At 49.1% G+C, this 19494-nt stretch overlaps 1 protein-coding gene across 1 annotated transcript in view; it reads right to left on the reverse strand.

Annotated features, from left to right (window-relative positions):
• PI4KA (phosphatidylinositol 4-kinase alpha) overlaps positions 1-19494 on the reverse strand; it is a 99088-nt gene that overhangs the window by 13952 nt on the left and 65642 nt on the right. Inside the window, exons 24-40 of the mRNA XM_054592734.1 lie at positions 18553-18623; positions 18346-18470; positions 17663-17744; positions 17347-17430; positions 16158-16247; positions 15408-15527; positions 12799-12891; positions 11343-11499; positions 10958-11085; positions 5604-5762; positions 5148-5299; positions 3689-3796; positions 2941-3068; positions 1850-1969; positions 1606-1685; positions 1306-1499; positions 258-348 (exon numbers count right to left, since the gene is read on the reverse strand). Of these exons, the coding sequence (XP_054448709.1) occupies positions 258-348; positions 1306-1499; positions 1606-1685; positions 1850-1969; positions 2941-3068; positions 3689-3796; positions 5148-5299; positions 5604-5762; positions 10958-11085; positions 11343-11499; positions 12799-12891; positions 15408-15527; positions 16158-16247; positions 17347-17430; positions 17663-17744; positions 18346-18470; positions 18553-18623 (1982 nt within the window). The remainder of the gene's footprint in view (positions 1-257; positions 349-1305; positions 1500-1605; positions 1686-1849; positions 1970-2940; positions 3069-3688; positions 3797-5147; positions 5300-5603; positions 5763-10957; positions 11086-11342; positions 11500-12798; positions 12892-15407; positions 15528-16157; positions 16248-17346; positions 17431-17662; positions 17745-18345; positions 18471-18552; positions 18624-19494) is intronic.

Genomic DNA, 19494 nt, shown 5'->3' on the forward strand with positions numbered 1-19494 from the left:
GCATTTAAAACAAAGTGGGAAAGGCTTCTGAAAGTTATGTAAAACAGTGTAATATCAACTAGGGTGAAGCACATTCAATATTTCTTTATTGCAAACACAAATGCTTCCTACGAGAAGTGGAGAACAGAGGAAATTAGAAAAATCATTACACCACTGAGATCACCAGGTTTTTGTCACATTTCTGGTTTCCAGGCATTTCTGAAGGTCATTCCATTTTTGTGCATTTTGGACCCAGGCCCCAGCATGCACTACGCTACCTTGATGGCTTCAGGAACATCACTAACAGCTCCTGGGTCCAACCGAACCAGACGGGTCACTTCACTGCCAATGGCTTCTGTGTTCTTAAACCTGTGGCCACAGAGTATGAGTGGGACAGCCGCACCAGCAGGAGGGGAGCCAGAGAGAGCCCTGAACTGGGGGGATGCAGATCAATCCCAAGCAATAACTAAACCCTCTACACTACCGACGCATTGGTAACTCTGAACACAAGTGTTTACAATAAACAACGTTATGATTGGCTATGATGAAATGCCAGAACTATCCCAAACAGAAATTATCCTATCTCACCATTCAAGGATGCCTCCCTTTACAGGCCTTGCCTTCAGAACACCCCCTTATCCTGGCCCCCAAAGGGGCCTATCCATGGGCAAGAAGACACCTTGGCAAGTGGGAGGGTGGGTGTAAGTTATCAGGTGTTACTGTCCAAGGATCACACAAGACAGGCTTTCTGTAAACACTGTCAGGCTGTGGTCCTGAGGACTGAATTAGAACCAGAAGGAAGGAACTGTCAGTAAGCAAATATGGGCTAACGGAAAAGAAAGGTCCAACCTTGCAAACATTCACATGGGGGGAACGCATTCCCTCTGGTGGGGTTGAATGCAAGGGCCTTGCAAGTCCCTCTCAGCTACCATCAATCTGAGAATCCTGTCCCTGTAAGAGCTTCCATGGGAGAGTTCACAGCACCCTTGGCTGATGGTTGCCTCCTCTGAGTAGCCTGCTGCTGAAAGACAACATCCAGGAACAAACCCAAACCCTTCTCACGTCGACTCCCTGAAGTGGTGGCCTCCACGTACTTTCTTTCCTCCTCGAGTAAGACTGGGGCCCTGAATGTGCTGACTCCCTTGGGCTCCAGGGAGTCTATGCTCTGTGATCATGACACAGAAGGCCTGGCTGAATGTCCAGGGTAGAGGGTCAGTCTGCTAACATTGCTTCCCTGACTATCCCTGATGATGACATGTCACACTCCACCCCGCGAAAGCCCTCCTCTGGCAAGGCCCTTGGCAGGCAGGTGTGACCTGGGCCCACCTGGCTGGCAGCTGCACGGCCAGGTAAGGAGAGATGCTCCAGGCAAGGTTCACATTGTCTTTCCACTGCTTCTCACTCAGGCTGATGTACTTGGACCTCCAGTTGGCCACGCTGCTCTCCCCGGCCTGGTCCAGCTCCAGCTCTGGGGCCGATAGTGGGTTGTACCATGTGATGAGACGCTCAATCTCGGTGGCCTTGCAAGAGGAGACAGACGGCGATGTGCCTTCTGCATGCGCCCACATACCACTCTGCTCCCCTCCCCTCCTGGGTGTTGTGGGTGCATGGTGAGCGGCGCCTTACCAGCAGGGACAGCAGCAGCGTTCTGCGCTTCATGTAGTATTTGTGCAGCTGGGAGCCCCGGTTGGTTTTCTTGGACATGCCTGGAGAGGAAAGAGGAGCCATGTATATATGTTCCTTGGAGGTCACCAGCCTACCTTTTGTTTCTAGAACCCAGGGGAAGTTGTCTTTCAGTGCTCTGTCCACCATCTGAGCTGCCAGGATGTGACGCAGATCGGAGAGACCTGTTAGTAAACCTTCAGCTGACCTGATTTCTTGGAGATGGTCGACATGCCACTGGACAGGGGGTAGGTGTTGATCCAGCCTTGTGTGGCCTGTTGACGGGAGCCGACAGCTATATCCAGATTGCTCCGGGTATCTTGGTTATCTGCGCGCAAACACATCGTTGATTCTAGAATGAGGTGTTTGAATTTTCACCAGAGATAAGGTAACCAGTGGAAAAGCAGGGGGACACATGGCCAATGATGGCTTTGCAGAACTGACCCAGACATCTGAGTTCTTTATTTAACCGTTCTAGATGAAAAGCTTACTAAAATGTATACCTTCCTTCTAGCCTTTAAGATAGAATAAAACAAACGTGGTAGTCATCTTGATGGATGACGGCAGTTATCTATCTCCAGCATCGTGCTGTCTATCAATAGAGCAGTAACTTGAGGACCTGTGGGGCAGGTGAAAAGGGCTGTTTGCCCTGTTCTACGTGGAGCCAGGAAGCTGACTTAGGAAATCACTGTGCCTACTTTTTCGTTTTTTCCCCCTTTTCCTGGCAGTAAGGGTTCAGCTGTGGGTTTGGCTGCAGAAACTCCACTTCTCAGTCTAATTTATGGTGTGTATTCGGCTCCATGCTTAGAGAAACAAGAACATGTTTCCTTTTGGAGGTCTGCTGCTTGCTTACGCTGTAGCATCCACCCTGGCTAGTTCCTATTCATTCTCAGAAACTCAGCTCACATGTTACCTCTTCCAGAAAACTGTCCCTGGCTCCCCAACTCCAGTGGCCCAAGTGCCTCTCCTTGAGGGGTGCTCCCACGATTCCCTCCTGTTGAAATCACTTATTGATTTGACCGTGTCCTACCAATACGGGCCTGTCAGGTATGCAGTGGATGCCTGTGAACTGAGCTGGCGCTGAGAGAAGTCACACTGATGGCACCTGCTCAACGCCTCCTGTGCTCATATTCGTGCTCCTCAGCTGGAGCTAGAAGTGGGGGCCAGGAAGGGCCCCAAGTGCTCCTCTGACCTGGCTCCTCCAGGGCTGCCCACTGCACACCTCTGTCCTGCAGCAGCCCTTCCCATGCCTCAGCCCGACCACCCGCGAGCAGCTGCACTGCTCAGGACAACCCTCACCTGGGGGAACGAGCTGGCTGGCGGTCAGATACTTCTTATCTGAGAACATCGCAGTCCAAAATTTAATCATTATGCTTATGTCTTCACGCAGCCTCTTTTCTCCTTGAGTAGGGAACTTTGGGGGACAACTTCAAACCACAAGAGGACAAGAGTTGAGTGCCTGGAGTCAGGCACTAGAAGGCAACAAATTATAAAGCAGTAAGGCGACACCAGTGATAATCTGAATGAGAGGTTATCCCAGAGCTCGTCATCAGCAGCAACTATCTTATTAATATGAGTGGGAAAGCGGGATGTTCTCAGCGCCCTCTTGTGACCGCCTCCACCACTATCCTCAGCAACATCTCCAGCCCTCTGCCGAATGGTGTGCTTGTGGCAGACTGTACAACCACAGCTGTCTCCATATACCACCGCCACCCACACTTGCAAAGCCCCAGGAGGCAGGTTATTTGCAATTCTTCATGCAATATCCATTCATATTAATTAGAAAGTTAAAAGGATGCACTTAATCTCTTAAGTCAATTGAACTGAACTGCCATTCATCTCATAGGGAGGCTTGTACACACACGAAACAGTGCCAAGCTGAGGATATTCAAATCCGGGGAGGTCAAGGTTGCTGAATGAGGTTGGTGGCATAAACCAGACAAACCTTTTACCCCTGTGAGTGACTTCCTGGGTCTGGGACAACCAGAGGCACTGCCTGGGGCTGGGCTGTCACTGGATATTGCACGCAGCACAGTAGGGACAGTACCTGAAGTAATCAAAGGCAGTCGAATAGATCTTCTCGCGGAGCACATTGCGGATGGTGGCGTTTGGAACTACATCTGCGTGCAGCAGGGACAGCCCCAGGGTCAGCAGTCTAAGAGAGAACCAGGGTCTGAGTCAAAGCCATACACAGCCTGGACCAAAACCCTGCAAGGTTCAGGTCTATCCTGGAAACCACTGGGCCCTTGAGCTCAGGACACCTCTCCAGATGACAGAGACCTAGGTTGCCAGGACTGTGGCATCAGCCAGGTGATCACAGTTCACAGGTTTATTATGCCCAAAATGTCTTGGGAAAGGTTCTTCTTAAACCTTCACTTTCGTTGGGGTAAACTGAACAATGTGTATGTTAATCTTTGGCCAGAAGCTTCAGTTGAACAAGCTATCTGCAAACTACTGCCAGATGCAGTCACCTATAGGTGCTCTAAAGGAAAAAAATGTTTAATTCAAGTTAAAAAAGAAATGTATGAAGAACCTGGTTCTGCCAGGTCAGGGCTCCTCAATAAGCATCTGCAGACAGTGCTGCTCTGTGATGAGGTTAAGTATGAGAACAGAGGAAGCACCTAATCATCTGTACAGCATTGCTGAGTGCATCCTTTTCTGGTAATTCAGTCTCATGGTATTTTATAAAGGTATAGGTCAGTGACAGATTTAAAATTAGACAGAAAAGAACTAGCCCTTCCTCACAGTGGTCTGAGAAGCACAGGCCCGGGGGCTGCAGGAACATGGCTCTGGAGCTCAGGGGAGGGACAGACAGAGCTGGCATCACCGGTGGCATCAGAAAGGGGTACAGGGAGGAGAAGCGGCATACCCTAGTGGGGGGCTCGGCATCTTCCCTCCACCTCACCACTCAGACACCTGCAGGCCCAGCTCAGCTCCCTCCTCACGTTAGGCTGGCCTTCCTGCTATGTCCAGAGCGCCCCTGGTCACAGTACCTGGTTTGAGGGCCCTCCCCAGGCCACACTTCCCAAAGGGATGTGCCCCCCCCTTGTGTGTCTGGTGTTCTGCACAGGACCTGGTGTGCAATTAGCATGATCGTAAGTTTTCTGTGGACATCACAGAGGGATAAAGTGACCTGCCCAAAGTCACTGCTGGCCACCCAGCATGAGCTTGTCACACCACCTGTTAATTTTCACTCACCGCTACGTCACCAGAATGGTGACACCATTTTGCTGCTACCATCCCCAATGAATTTAGAAAGCTGCTCAACATTTGGCCGACCCAGGTCCACGAGTGGATCAGCTTCTTGGATATTCCCTCACTGGACACAACAATGCCTGACCTCCCCAGCCCTGAAGGGGGCGGTGGGCCCAGTGGTTTGTGAACACATTGGGGGCTCGATCAGCTTCTGATGGATAAATGACCAACTGCAGGAAACCCCCATGAAAGTGCCCATGGCATCAGTAACTCAGCACCTCCCCCGCAACAAGAGGAGGACGGACTCTCACTTGAAGCGGGGCCCAATGGCCGCCACGTGCCGGTTCATGCTCCCCTTGGCCCCGCCAATGTTCAGGGACATGGAGCGCTGCAGCAGGCTGGAGAAGATCTCCACTTGGTCAGAGCTGCAGTACTTGGCGATCTCGAACCGCTGCACCAGGAACTGCGAGGGAAGGACAACATGCTGCTGTGCTGGGGCCCGGCTGGCCTACCCCCAGAGCCAGCTCGGCCAGCTGGGGAGGGGCTCTTGGTTCAGGAGGGCAAGGGGTGGCCTGAGGGAAGAAGGGAAAGGCCGGCAGGAGCCTGGGGAGGAGGCTGGAGCCATCGATGCCCCCCAGCTGAGACAATCTTAACCCTGGCTCCCCATGCTCACTGGGCCATGGGCCGCAGCGGGCAACCCCGCTCCTGTAGCTAGAGTGGGTGAAGCACCGCTGAGCGTGGTGAGGCAGGGGGGCCCAGGCACGTACGTCAATCCAGATGTAGTGAGGGGTCACTTCGGGGGCACAGGGTTTGGGCTGACTCGCTTCTGATGCTGCCAGGGGATCTGCTTCCTTTATCTCCGCAGAAAAAAGGCCAAACTTCTGCTCCACCGTCATCTGCCAGGCCCCTGCCATCTCCCGCATAAACTGCAAGTATGCATGACTTGTTAGCTTCTTGGAAAACAAAAGGTGGTGCTTAATAATTATTTTTAATTTGTGAGTGAATAGATGCTCACTGAACAAAGTTTAGAAAACCAAGGAAAGTATGAATTAAAAATAAAGATCACCTATGATCCCACTGCCCAGGCTTCCCCCCACCTGCCAATAAGCCCATTCTTGAACTACAGGCCAGGCCATGTTCTGTGTGACAGTGGCCAAAACTGCTCTGTGACAGCAGACCTCTGACTAGCAAGCATACAACTGGCTTCTGCTCCAGAACCCACTTCCTTCTCCACCCCATATGGACCCTATACAATGCCTTCATGCCACTGAACAGGCTGGGGGATAACTGTGGGAGGTGAGTGGAGTCTGCAACTGCCACCGGGCTGCACAAGGGGTTCTGCAAACCAGCCTCCCTTGTTGGCCTGACCGCACCAGGCAGCTCCTTCAAGGGCGTGCAGACCCACCTGCAGAGTGTCTGCAACTGAGGCTCGGTGCCTGGGGTAGATGTGCTAGCTCTCTGCCCAGTATTTATTTCCTCCTTCTTCTTATGGTTTTGTGTGGGTGGCCAAGTGACCAATCACAAGTACCCTCCCCCAGGCCTCTGCTGGTTGGGGTAGCCACATGTTTTCATTCTCACTCATGAGCAAGTGGGCATCAACTGGGGGAGGCCCTGGGGGAGAAGGGCACAGCAAGCGGTGCTTGCCTTGGCCCTGTGCCCTCCTTCCTGCCTGGGGGCCTAGAAACCATCACGAGGCCCTGAGGGTGAAGACAAGGTCCACACACAAAAAGTGGCAGGGGTGCAGACAACAGACCCGAGATACTGACAAGCTGTCTGTAACACGAGAAGAACGAAACCCTGGTGGTCAAGGCTCGGTTTCTGTTTCCTGCGGAGATACGTGTTACAGAGGATGAAGGAACCGCAGGGCTGCCGGGACCAATGAGTCACAGTTGAGGCTGCACAACCACTCATTTGTGAGAGAAGCACGTCCTGGTCACTGCCTCTGGCCAGGGCCTTCTAGGCTCTGGGAATGGAGTATGAATAAGACAAACACATCTGCCCAGTCTACAGCAGGGCCACAGACGACAACAGAAGCAAGCTATAGACACAGGTCATTGACTTGGAAGAGTGAATGGGGTGCGTATGTGTGACACTCTAGGTGGGGTGGGCAGGGGAAAGCTAAACAAGCCCTGGAGGAGGTGCAGGAGCAAGGCTATCAGAGAAGAGCACTGCCTGAGAGGAAGAGCACTTGCAGCCAAAAGCAGGAGCACATCCAGAGGGCAGCAGGGACCTCAGTGTGCCTACAACGGGAAGAGTGACAGGAGCAGAAAGAAATGGAGTTGAGGGGGCTAAGGAGCCCTGCAGGTCCTAGAAACTTCTGCCTTTTACTCTGCATGAGTGCAGGGTGGCACGGGCAGGTCTGGAAGATGGGAGGGACCTGACTGAACCCGGTCTTTTACTGACTTGCTCTGGCTGCACGTGAAGGTGGGGAGGGGCCTTTGGGGACGCAGGGAGGCCAGGGGCTGCCCCACTAGACCAGCAGTGAGGCGAAGGAGGCTGGGGCCGGGGGGAGCAGTTGGGATGTGGGAAGTGGTCAGCTTCTAGTAAAAAGTAAATCTGACCAGATTTGCTGAAGATCATTTGTGAGGAGTGTGAAAAGGGAAGTCAGAGATGGCTGTAGGAATTTTGTCTAAGCAGAAGGAAGAATTACATTGGCATTTACAGAGATTGGAATGTAAGTAGAGGCCAGTATGGGCCTACTTCATTTGTTTTGAGTCATGAATATGCGCACCATACCAAGGAATCAAGAGTTTTTTAAAAAAGGGTACTTATTTATTTATTTTTAGAGAAGGGAAGGGAGGGAGAAAGAGAAGGAGAGAAACATCAATGAGTGGTTGTATTTCACGCACCCCCTACTGGGGACCTGGTCTGCAACCCAGGCATGTGCCCTACACTGGGAATCAAACCGGCGGACCCTTTGATTTGCAGGCCAGCACTCAGTCCACTGAGCCACACCAGCTAGTGCTGGAATCAGAGCTTTTTTTCTACCACAGTGGAATGAGGGCCCCAGACCCTCATGAGAAGTGTCCTCATACTGAAGTGAGATCAACAAGCTTGCTAGCTCTTTATCACCCCATGAATGCAAAAGATATCAAGGTAGCATCAGTGATTGCTCTGAAGTTGGGTTATAATGATTTTTGTTTTTTTCATTAGGCTCATACCTTCTAACTTCTCCATAATGAGCAAATAGTTTTTATAATAGAAAAAATTTAAAACCAGACTGCAATAATATAAAATACACAGAAATAAAAGTAGAAAAGCCTCACAGGATGTTGCTGGGTTTGGACAGCAGGTCCTTGCAGAGGCAGAGATGGGGAGTGAGAAGAAAAACAGGCGACCTTCAATCCTGAGCTAACAGAAAGAAAGATCTGGAATATATATGTATATACATATATACCACATATACCTGTCAGACTGTTGCGTGGTGGATGAAGGAGGTCACGAGGAACTGATTCCCAGAGAGAGCAGATTTCCCTGGGAAGCAGTGAGCCCTAGCAGCTCATGGGCCAGTGCTGGGTCTGGGTAAAAGTGGGTGAATGAGGCCTGCCAAAGGCTGAGTGAACTGACGCCAGCAGAGTTACTGGTGATGGCAGGCGCAGAGGGCACAGACAAGAGTCTGAAAGACCCCAAATGAAACAGCAATTTGCTTGATGTAAAAATCCTTCCACGATTGATGTTCTTAATTTTGCTGGGGGAAAAAAAATCTAAGTGAAGGTGGCAAGAAAAGCAGCAAGAACCCACACTTCTTGCCAAGACTAGGCCCTCGGGGAACAGTAACAGACATTGTAGCCACTTGACATAAGGAAGACTTACTGATCTCTGGGAAGGTAAATGGGCAGCACTCTTCAGTCTCCACCACTTCTCCATATACCGTACCGTAGTGTACGATCAGAAATTTTAAAACACTAAAAAAAGTCAACACAAACCAACCCAGAGATGAGCCTGATACTAGAATGAACAGACCAGACAAGAACTTAAAAATATTCTACATATGTTCAAAGATATAACGAATAGGTGAAGATACAGATGCTCTCCCCAGAGCAATAAAAACTACATAAAAGAAAAAGAAATCCTAGATCTGAGAATTATATTGGAGATAAAAATATGTGAGATGGTTTAATTACAGAATGAATAAGGCAAAAGAAAATATCAGTGAATAGGAAGACAGACCAATTAAAATGGACCAAAATGAAACACAGAGGGGAAAAAATGAAAATGAAGAGAACGTTAATGACCTACGGGATATCAAGTCACCAACATACATGTAACTGGAATCCCAAATTGAGAAGAGAAAATGGGGGAAAACATTTTCTTAAAGAAATATTGGCATAAAACTTTCCAAGTTTGATGAAAACCCCTAAACTTCTAAAGTTAAGAAGCTAATCCCAGCAAGATAATACACAGAAAACCACACCTAGGCACATCATAATCAAAGTACTAAAAATAAGAAATAAAGGAAAACATCCTAAAATTAGCCAAAAGGGGGGGACCCCAATAATAACACATACTGAGAAACAATAATAACTACTGACTTTTCCCCAGAAACAATGCAAGCTAATAGACAATATAAGATGAATTTAACATGCTAAAAGCAACAAAATCAAATAAAAGCTGTCAACCTAGGATCCTTCATCCAGGAAAAATATCCAGATGCATAAAAAATATAGGTGAACCATAGCTAAGAGAATTTATTTCCAGCAGACCTGTACTACAGGAAATGCCAAAGGAAGTTCTTTGGTTTAAAGAGAACGATGGTAAATTTGGATCTATAGAAGAGTGTAAGAAATGAAAATATTTGAATACATGCATAAAGCTTTTAAAAAACTTTTCTTAATTTATTTGAAAGATTTTTGACGTTTAGAAAAAATATAAGGTGTATAACATTTATTAGTAAAGTAAATGAAAACAAAACATAAAGAAAAGGAGAAAATGGGGGTGTGTGTGAGAGAGAGAGAGAGAGAGAGATGGCAATGGTAAGGAGTTGTCACTGAAGAATCCTCTGCCTGGCAGTAAGAGCCTCCCTCATAACAGCAGCGAGCATCTACTGGAAGCTCATTACCTGCTGGGCACTGTTCCTGGCTTGTGATGTGAACCAGTCGTTTAATCTTCACAACTCCATGCCGTAAGTGCCCTTGTTATTATTCTCATTATACAGACAAGGAGCACTGCTCTGGAGCCAGAACCCTTCAGGCTGCGGCATGGCTCCCATAGGCCTTTTTGCACACTCTCTGATGAGGGCAGAGCAGGCCAGGCTGAGAATGCAGTGCCCACCTTAGTTTCATCTAGAAAGGGTCTAGGAGACACTGGTTAGCCCAGGGCCCAAGCTCACATCTTTTGAGAGGCAGGGGCAAGTGCCTCTTCCTGTCTAGGCAACTCCCACAAAAGCCAACTGACCCAAAACACTTCCTCAAACTCTGAATGGTGTTCCCAACACAAACTCCATGAAGTTATAAAATAATATGAAGTATTATGATTATTGCCACTACCACCCTGCCTGGGACATATTAATTTCACCTTTGGAAATACTCTAATTTCCCTCAGGGGACAAAAAAACCCCCCAAAACAAACACCCCTTTTGACCACTTAGCTGATCTTAAAAAACACAGAAAAAACATGTCAAATTCACTGTTACCATGAAAATTAACAGGACCCTTGAAAAATGAAACTCTCCTTAGGTGTTCCTTCAATCAGCTGGAAGGACACAAGCGACCTTCCCTGTGGGCCCTCGCCAGTAGAAACTTCAGACATACGGACACAAGGCAGGCTGCTCCTCCCCAAATCAGCAGACCAAGAGAAGCATCTTTGTGGACAAACACCATTCCCAATCCCATTCGATGCTGATGGGTGCTCCAATCTCAAAGAAATGGCTCCCCCTACTGAGTTTTGGAAAAATAACAACTTCTAGGCACCACTGGGATGGTTTTAACATATATCCTCCATGGTAGCCGTGACTGTCCTGGGGTCAGTCATTAGTATCACACCCTTACACACAAGGAGACTGAGGTCCCAGAGGGTGGGGGCTTGTCCAGGGTCTCCAAGCTCATCAGCCGAGGAGCCAGGACAAGTTCTCTTCACTTGTTCCCCTGCTTCACCCTCAGGGGCAGACCACCACGTGTCCTACCGGCACTTCCACTCCATTCTTGCCAGCCAGAAGCCACTCCCAGCAGGCCAGCGCAGTCTCCATGCCATGCTCATTGAACATCCGGAGAGGACCCCAACACAGATGATGGAGGAGCTGTGGGTCACAATCTAGAATCAAACACACACTGTTCAGAAGCCTTGAACACAGGCTGAAGCCACAGCCACCCAAGGTCAGAAAGACAGTCAGCAACAGCTGGGCCAACAAAGGCTTCTTATTTACTTCCATCCCCTGAAGAGGCCACAGAGATCTCTATTGGTTGAGCTCCCGCTCTTTCTTCAGCCAGACCCCAGTTCACTAAGGATGTCGAAGGCCAACATTTATTTACAAATGAGCCCAGAGGTCCCTGGTGCTGGTGGTCCCTTACCTTTGCTGCTGATGAGCATCGCTGTCAGCTTGAACATGGCCTGGGTGTAGTTTTGAGGATTACCAAGGTCTAGTGCTGTGTTCAGCTCCTGGACCATCATTTTGTTCAGGTCAGATATCTGGCCTGTGGCGTTGGAGAACCGAATCATTCCATACACCTACAAGAAGCATGCCATGTCAGCAGAGGCGCACGTAATTCAGGCACATGGGTAAGGCCCTGGCAGCCACCTAACCACAATCAAGGCAGGACCAAAGAAGGGTACTTTACTGTCCCAAACTAGACCTTATGGATGCAGAGAGTGACAGGCTCGTGCCAACGATGCTACTACCACTGCTCGCAGCTTTTTGGGAACTTCTCTTTTAGAAATGTGTGTTAGTGTTCCCACCATTCTAGATGGTCCTCAAGGGCAGGGATGTGGCCTTGTCATCTTTGTATTCCAGTACTGAGCCCAGGGGCCGACTCACACAGGGCCACAGAACATGGGTTGAATAAAGTTCCTTCATAATCAGTGACTCAACAAAATCAGCCTCACTCTATTTTAATTTATTAATTTATTTTAGAGAGGGAAGGAAGGAAGGAGGGAGAGAGAAACAGGGGGAAGGGGAAGAGGGAGAGAGGAAGAGAGAAACATCAGTTTGTTGTCCCACTTATTTATGCATTCACTGGTTGATTTTTGCATGTGTGCTGACCAGGGACTGAACCAGCAACCTCGGTGTATCAGGATGAAGCTCTAACCAAATGAACTATCAGCCAGGGCTCAGACTCACTATTTTAAAAATAAAATATAACTTCCCCCTGCCCCCAACTACAGACTTCCCACTACCAAGGGGAATTCAAAACATGTGGAACAGGTGCTCAGAGCAATTCGCAGTGACTGGGAACATCGGGTCAGTGGCAGCTGAGCGGGGGCATGGGTCCCACTGCCGGGGCTGATGGGGGCGCAACTGCTAGGACAAGCAAGTTGCAGAGCTCTCAGGGAAGGTGCGCCCTACTCAGACCAGGCTGTCGATGGCTTCCAAGGACCTCTGAAATGGTCTAGGCTAGCTTCTGTGTTTTATGGATGAGGAAGCTGGGGCTAAGAGGTGAAGTGACTTAGGATAAACTGTGGTATGGTGGAAAATTCCCTCATGGTGGTAAGATGTGGTTCCCAATCTTGCTCTGCTTGTGTGACTTTGGCAAGTTACTTAACCTTGGAAACCTCAGTTTCTCTATCTGTAAAATTGGAATAATAGTACATAGAGCTACAGCTCACCAGCTGCCCCAGATAATGCATAGCACTCAATGAATGTTTGTTACCACTGAAAATAGAATGCTTCAGTGTAGCCACTGTGGTGAGTGTCTGTCATAAAAACTTCTGACTGTGATGGTTCCTGGGCCCCATGCCTTCAAGTCCACTTCAAATGACATCAGACCAAGAGGACACTTAGAAGGGCCTTGGACACAGGGGCAGAAGTACCTCGCCTGCGTAGCGGTTGCGCAGGTTCAGGGATGCCATGAAGTTGGAGTAATCTTTCTTCACACAGGCTGGGCGCTCGGTGAGCTGAGTTGCCTGTGGACAAATATTAATAATTACTTCAGACCACTGCAATGTTTTTGTCATGTTTACCACAGCCAAACCTAAGTCCAATTAAGAAGTTCAGATCCAGGGGTTATTAAAAATCTCCAGTGCTGGCAAGTCAATAAAATGAAATACTTTAGAACACCTTTAGTCTGGTGTATCCCATGGAAAAAGATTTTTAAAAAATTTTTAATACGAAAAAAATGTGTCTGGAAGGCAGCTTGTACCGTAGCTACACGTTGCAGCCCTGACTACTTTCACCCCCAGTGGCAAACAGGCCTCTGCAACAGAGACAATCAACACATTGCTGTGAAAATCACTGTAAAGTGCAATGGCAATGCTGTGAGGTTAATGGTCACGAGAGGCCCCCTCTGTGGTGGTGTGTGTGGTATGTAACTGTGACTTAAGACGGTAGAGGGTGACTGAAGTGAGAGCAGTGACAGAGCCAGCAAAAGCTACAGGGGATCTGAAACATCCACTCGCTGCTGACTGTAAAGGGGCACACTGAGTACAGACAGCCAACCCACAGGATGGGGAACGTATGTGCAAAGCACACACTCCCCCACTTCCTGTGCTTCAGCCTCGGCCCCTAGCCCACTGCCTGCCCGTCTAGGACTCCAGGTCTCCTGGCTCTTCTCCTCAACCTTGGCTGGTCACTGCTCCACCCAGAGTCTTGAAGATTGCCACCATGCATCACCACCTCTCGCATGATCTGTCAGCACCTTTTATCACGAATCAACAAGACCTACCCACTGCTTGATATACAGATACTATGGAGCAAAATGAGTTTCTCAATTGTTGGAATTTTGAGAGATTTTATTTGTGGGGGAGATGATGAGAGTCAGGGGAAGAAAGCATAAATTTTGAGAAAAACCAAAACCAAGCAAGAACAAAAATATATGATTTTCTCATAAAACTCTTTAACTGGCTTATTAAAAAAAAAAAAAAGTCACCTAAAACTGCTTTATGCTTTTGGAGACAGTGTAGCCTTTGGCATCAAGCAGGCCTGCACTGGGACCTGGCTCTGCCACTGACCAGCTGTGAGACCCTGGGGAGGCCACTCACTCTCCCTGAAACTCAGTGTGCTCCCCTCTGCAAAATAGGGGTAACGGTCCTCTCTCACCAGGCTGTATGGGGGCTCAGCGATGCCCACAGAGCCCTGGGGCAGCAAGCAGCACTGGCGGGCCACAGGGCAGGCTAGCCCTCTCCATTACGTAACTGCTGGCTCACATGCCCAGCGCACTGAGGGGCGGCTGATGGTCTGCAGAGGTTTTCTGATTGAGTTCTGGGCAGCATGACCTGCTGGCCTGAAACCACGTTTCTGAAAGGGCTCCGAGTGCAGTGTGATGGAGACATGTCACTTTGGGGCCTGCAGACTTTGCTTTCCATGGAGCAGGGGCACCTAGGCCAGGATCTCCAGCACAGCAACAATCAGAGCATACAATAAAAAGTATCCTTTTGTCCTTAGCCACAGAAAAGGGTAAACCTAACCAAAATCTAATTTTCTGAGAATAATATTTAAGTCTTTTAGGCAAAATCTCTCTCACAAGTCAGCTGACTACAGTCTAGAGAAGGACTACAAGTTGTCAAACGCATTCTTAGTCTGTGAGTCCTGCTTCTGGCTTTTGTCTGTGTCTCAGATGGGTGGAGAGACCCAGACTGGGGAGCTGAGCCAATGCCACTTGGTAGCAACACCTGGGGATGGCAGCCTGGCCTCTGCTGCCTGCGTCTGAGATGCTAATGCCTTCAGAGAAAACGCAGTAACCTCAAGGTGAGAGTTCCAAGCATGACAAGAGGTAAACAGACACTGGCTTCCTCTGGCTCTGCTAATGGGCTCCTCTCTTCCTCTCAAGGTCACAGCTGGCCTCTTTCCCCGGGGCTCAGCTGCTGCACCTCCACCACATCCTTAAAGAGAGGCAGGCAGCGTCCCCACACCCCGCCCCGAGAGAGTGAAGAAGCACCAAGGGAGCACACAGCCAAGCACAACGCTGCCACTTAGATCATCTGTTCTCAATCCCCTGCTTTGATCCTAGGCATTAGTTTAACTCGGAAAGTGCTACTTAGTGGATGGCTGTCCTCTAAGTTAATCTTGAGCAGGACAAGATAAAGCTGAAGTCGTGTGCATGCAGTTCAGCACCTGCTGAATACAGGACTACCAGGAAGTTGACCAACATTTCAGATCAATGTGACCATAAAATGTTGCTGACTGTGTCTAACGATCATTGATGCAGACTCACAGAAATCCAAATCAGACTTCATTAATGGATCAAGCTTAGATCTCCATCAATCCATGTTTTCAAAACAGAAGCACAGTAAGGAAATGCCTGCTTTACTGACCAGCTCTTCCCTGAACCCGGGGATCTCTCACAAGGTTCCAATCTACCTACAGACACTTCGGGCGCCCTCACATAGGCAGCCTGGGGGTGCCCAGGTGGCTTTAATGAAAAGCTACACATCAGCTTTGGCCCTTGCCCCGATGGTGGCTCCCCAGGATCTCCTTCACGTACCCCGAGAGTTGTGTTCTGCTTGTTGTAGCCGGCGAAGTGAAGAATGCTCTCGGTGGCCATAGCCAGCCCCGTGTGCTGAGACAGCCCCGACACCCAATTCTGATGTTTGTTTAGATATTCCTGAAACAAAGAAAAATGCTGTTTTACTTTAAAGGAAAAAATAACACTTTATAAATGGAGGTGTGAGGCAGGGAGGCAAACATCTCTGTTTGAACATCTTCAGAGCAATGGCTTACCTTGTAGTCATTTGCATTTGCATTTATAAGCCAGTGGCTTCGTCTGAAAGGACTTGTACAACTAGCTACTAGGTACACATGCAGCCCACATGGAGCTTTAACGGGCATGGGTACTGACTCTGCTTCGAGATCTTCACTCCAGCCCCTGCACCCTGCCCTCAGAGCTGACACTGCCGCTGGCTTGCCAGGAGTGCCACCCGCCATGTCTCCCCTGCTCATCTTGCAAGCAGGCCTGCCACAGACCTGGCATCTCACCTGGTACACACAGTCTGGTCCCCTGGGCCCACCTGCCCACAGATGGATTGCATCTGCCCTCTTCACCCCCGAACAGCACACTTACCCCCTACAGTGCTCTTAATGCAGATCATTTTCTGAGGCTTCTATTATTTTCAGGCACTAACGTTTTGGGTCTGTTTATTCATGCGAGTGCTATTTGTATTGTGTTTGTGTAAAGCTCTTTGGATGATATGAAAAAACAGCTGAAGATTTATTTTGGATGATTTCAAAAAAGTACCTGTAGGTGAGATTTGGTGACTGTGGGGGCCCACTTCATTGCCTCCTGTAGGATCATGCCACAGCGTGCAGCGAAGTCCTTCACGATGCTCTGAAAGAGGGTGTGATCAACCCAACGTCAGTGTATCTGCGCTGTCAGGAGACAGCCATCAGGATACTGCAGATAGTTATAGCCTAATCGTATCCCCCCAAATCCACGCTGAAGCTTTAACCTCCAGCACTTCAGAATGTAACTGTATTTGGAGACAGGGTCTTTAAGATGACTAAATTAAAATGTGGTCAGTAGGGTGGGCCCTAATCCAAACAGGCTGGTGTCTTTATAGAATGAGCAGATGAAGACACAGTCATATATAGAGGGATGAGCACATGAGAACACGGAAAGCCAAAAAGAGAGCTTCAGAAGATACCCACACTGTCAGCACCTGCCCCAGCACCTTGATCTCAGACTTGGCCTCCAGAAATGTATGAAAATACATCTCTGTTGTTTAAGCCACCCAGTCTGTGATAATTTGTCATGGCCGCCCTAGCAAACCGATGCAGGGACTGTGCCCTAACACCAAGGCTCCTGGGCACAGGGAGTCCACACACGCCCGTCTGTAATTCTTGTATGACACTGTGTGGTAGAGCCCACACTCACAGTGCATCACAAGCAACTGCAACAGGTCCTGAATGAGTGACTGAAGGAGAAGGAAGGTCCAGGGACATAAAAGCCATCACAGGGGCCTCATCAGTGCCCCTGGGAAACTCCTTACTGGCAGCTGGTTTGGCTGAGGGGCCCCGACGTTGAAACGTAACCAGCCCCAGCCTGGGGGAGCTCCCTTCTGAGCTGGGCTTCAATCTGCCACAGTGAGGGCTCTGAGTCAGACCTCAGGGCAGTCAAGCTCGTCTCAAAGTCATGCCTGCACATATAGCTTTGAGATGCTACAAACGGACAGGTAGCTGAATACTTGTTTGGCAGCCAAACCAAGAAAAGAGCTGAGAGTCAGCACAGCTGAGCAGCAGACAGACCTGGGAGTGATTTGGCACCCATTCATACTGTGTGACTATGGCAACTGCTAAATAGGGCCCATACTGCTCGCACCTCAAACTGCTGGGGACTAAATGACATAATGTGCGGAACACGCTGACCCTAACAGACACAGGAGAGGGCAGTGACATAGCCCTTAAGAAGGGGACCACTCTGGGCCTACCTCTCGGGCTTCATATGTGTCAGGAACAGTGATCCGATAGGGGGCGTCAGGGATGTTGTAGTAAGGCTGGTCCTTGTGAATATCCTGAAAGCACAACAGGATTTCCTTTTCCAACGGCCTTCCCCAAAATGCCCCTGCCAAGCTGGGACACTGACTGGTGGAGCATTTGCTTCCCTTCTTCCAACCTGTCCTGTCTGTGACAGGCTTCCAAACTTGATGTGGCTCACTCGGAAAGGCCAGGGTAGGGTGTAGGTTCCCCACCCCCAATTAACTTAGCATAAATTAGGCTTAGCAAATGGCAGGCAGGGGCACTTACTGCACTCAGCGACAGTGACAGTGTCTGGAGGATGTCCAGCATGGTCTTTAGCACCGTCCCGCTCCATAGCAAGTGGGGAAACCTGCACCAAGAGCCACCTCTCAGAGCCCAGGAGCCAAATACCCAGAGCACCCACAGTCCTTAAAGTGTAGCCTCAGGAGGCTGGGAGCCCCACCTCTGGCTGCCCAGCTGAGACTCAGAGGAGGTCAGGAGGCCGCCAGGGCAGGACATCTAGTCAGAACTGCTCCCAGGCTCCTGCCAGTTCTCCTCCTCAGGGCCAGACGCAGGCCCCAGGGACCCGCTTCTGACCTGACTGTCCTGGTTACGCAGTGGCCAGGCCACACTGCCCCATACCCCCAAGCCATCCTCCTCTTTTATGACCAGGGCTCCCCATGTTTTCATACTATGGCACAAATAGAAAATGGCAGTATTTGCAAGACACTCTGAGGGTAAGGAGGAGGTGTCCCTGAATGAGGGCGCTAGGTTGGTACTGTGTAGTTTGTCTGTAGCAAACTCACTGACATTATGTGGGAGGCTGCACTGCCCTTTGAAAGTTTTAATTCTGACTACATTTTTTTCTGGACTGATAATGTAACGATGAGCCTTCTCTGGCTTCCAGATTTAAAGTTTACACACATGTATATGTGTACACACACAGGGCATTAAAAGAAAAATGAGCGTACTTATCCACCAGACCAGACAGGTACTTGTCCGCGACCCTCCGTATCCTCTTGTGAATGTGGTTGAAGTTCACCAGGAGAAACTGCGCATGCCGTTCCAGCTCCTCCTCATTCTCCTTGGTCTTTGCCTGGAGAGTCAGAAGAGACAGGTAGATCAGGTCCTTCAGTGTGCTGCTGGCAGACGTGAGCTGGTTCTCTGACAAGGCTTACTTTATCTGCCATCATGTTCAGGAAGGCGTCAAATACTTTGTCTGCAACGGCAATCACACACTGCATCATCCCTGAAACAAGGAGGGGTTTCCACGGTCAGGAGCATCAACAGGAAGGAACCAACCCCAGCTACTTTCCAATGTTCTGTTCGGACAGGATTTTAGACTTACTGAGGAATTCCCACACACACTTCACTCAGCTACCTGACATTCACATTGCATTTGTCAACACTAAGAAGCAGATATTGATACGATACAATTTCCTAAACTTCAGGCTTCATTTGAATTTCTCCCATTTTCCCACTGGTATCTCTTTTCTGTTCCAGAATCCAATTCAGGATGCCACATGGCATTTACTCATTATGTCTCCTTGGTCTTCCTCCAGTCTCTGTTGATTACTCAATCCATTCTTGTTTTGTATTACTTTGACACTTCTGAAGAACACAGGCATTTTGTAAGAGGTCCCTCAATTTAGGCTTGTCTGATACTTGCTCATGATTAGGCTAAGGTTACAGGATGTCAGGGGAAACAGCACAGAGCTTAAGTGCCCCTCTCCTTGCATCATATCAGGGTGTGTGTGAAATCAGTATCTTCTGTTGCTGAATGGACCTTGATCACTTGGGTATAGTGGTACCTGCCAGGTTTCCCACCATCCAGTTACTATTTCTCCCTTCCAATATTCTATTCTTTAGAAGCAGGTGAGCCACTGAGTCCAGGCCACACTTTGGGAGGGGAATTAAGTAAGCATCACATCCTGAAAAGAATCCGTGGACAAAGTTAAAACCACCAAGGTAACTGAGAAACATTTTGGGGAAAGTACTTTGAGGTTGTGCAGATACCTACTTCTCTTTAAAATTTTGCCCACTAACTCAGCACCTCTCAGTGGGTTTCGTCCATAGCAGTGACTGTGCCTCTCCTCAGGATTTGCCGTGCTTCTCATTCT

Source organism: Pteronotus mesoamericanus, unplaced genomic scaffold (assembly GCF_021234165.1).
Source record: "Pteronotus mesoamericanus isolate MK-2021 breed Mesoamerican mustached bat unplaced genomic scaffold, CSHL_Meso_final scaffold_371, whole genome shotgun sequence".
Lineage (NCBI taxonomy): Eukaryota > Metazoa > Chordata > Mammalia > Chiroptera > Mormoopidae > Pteronotus > Pteronotus mesoamericanus.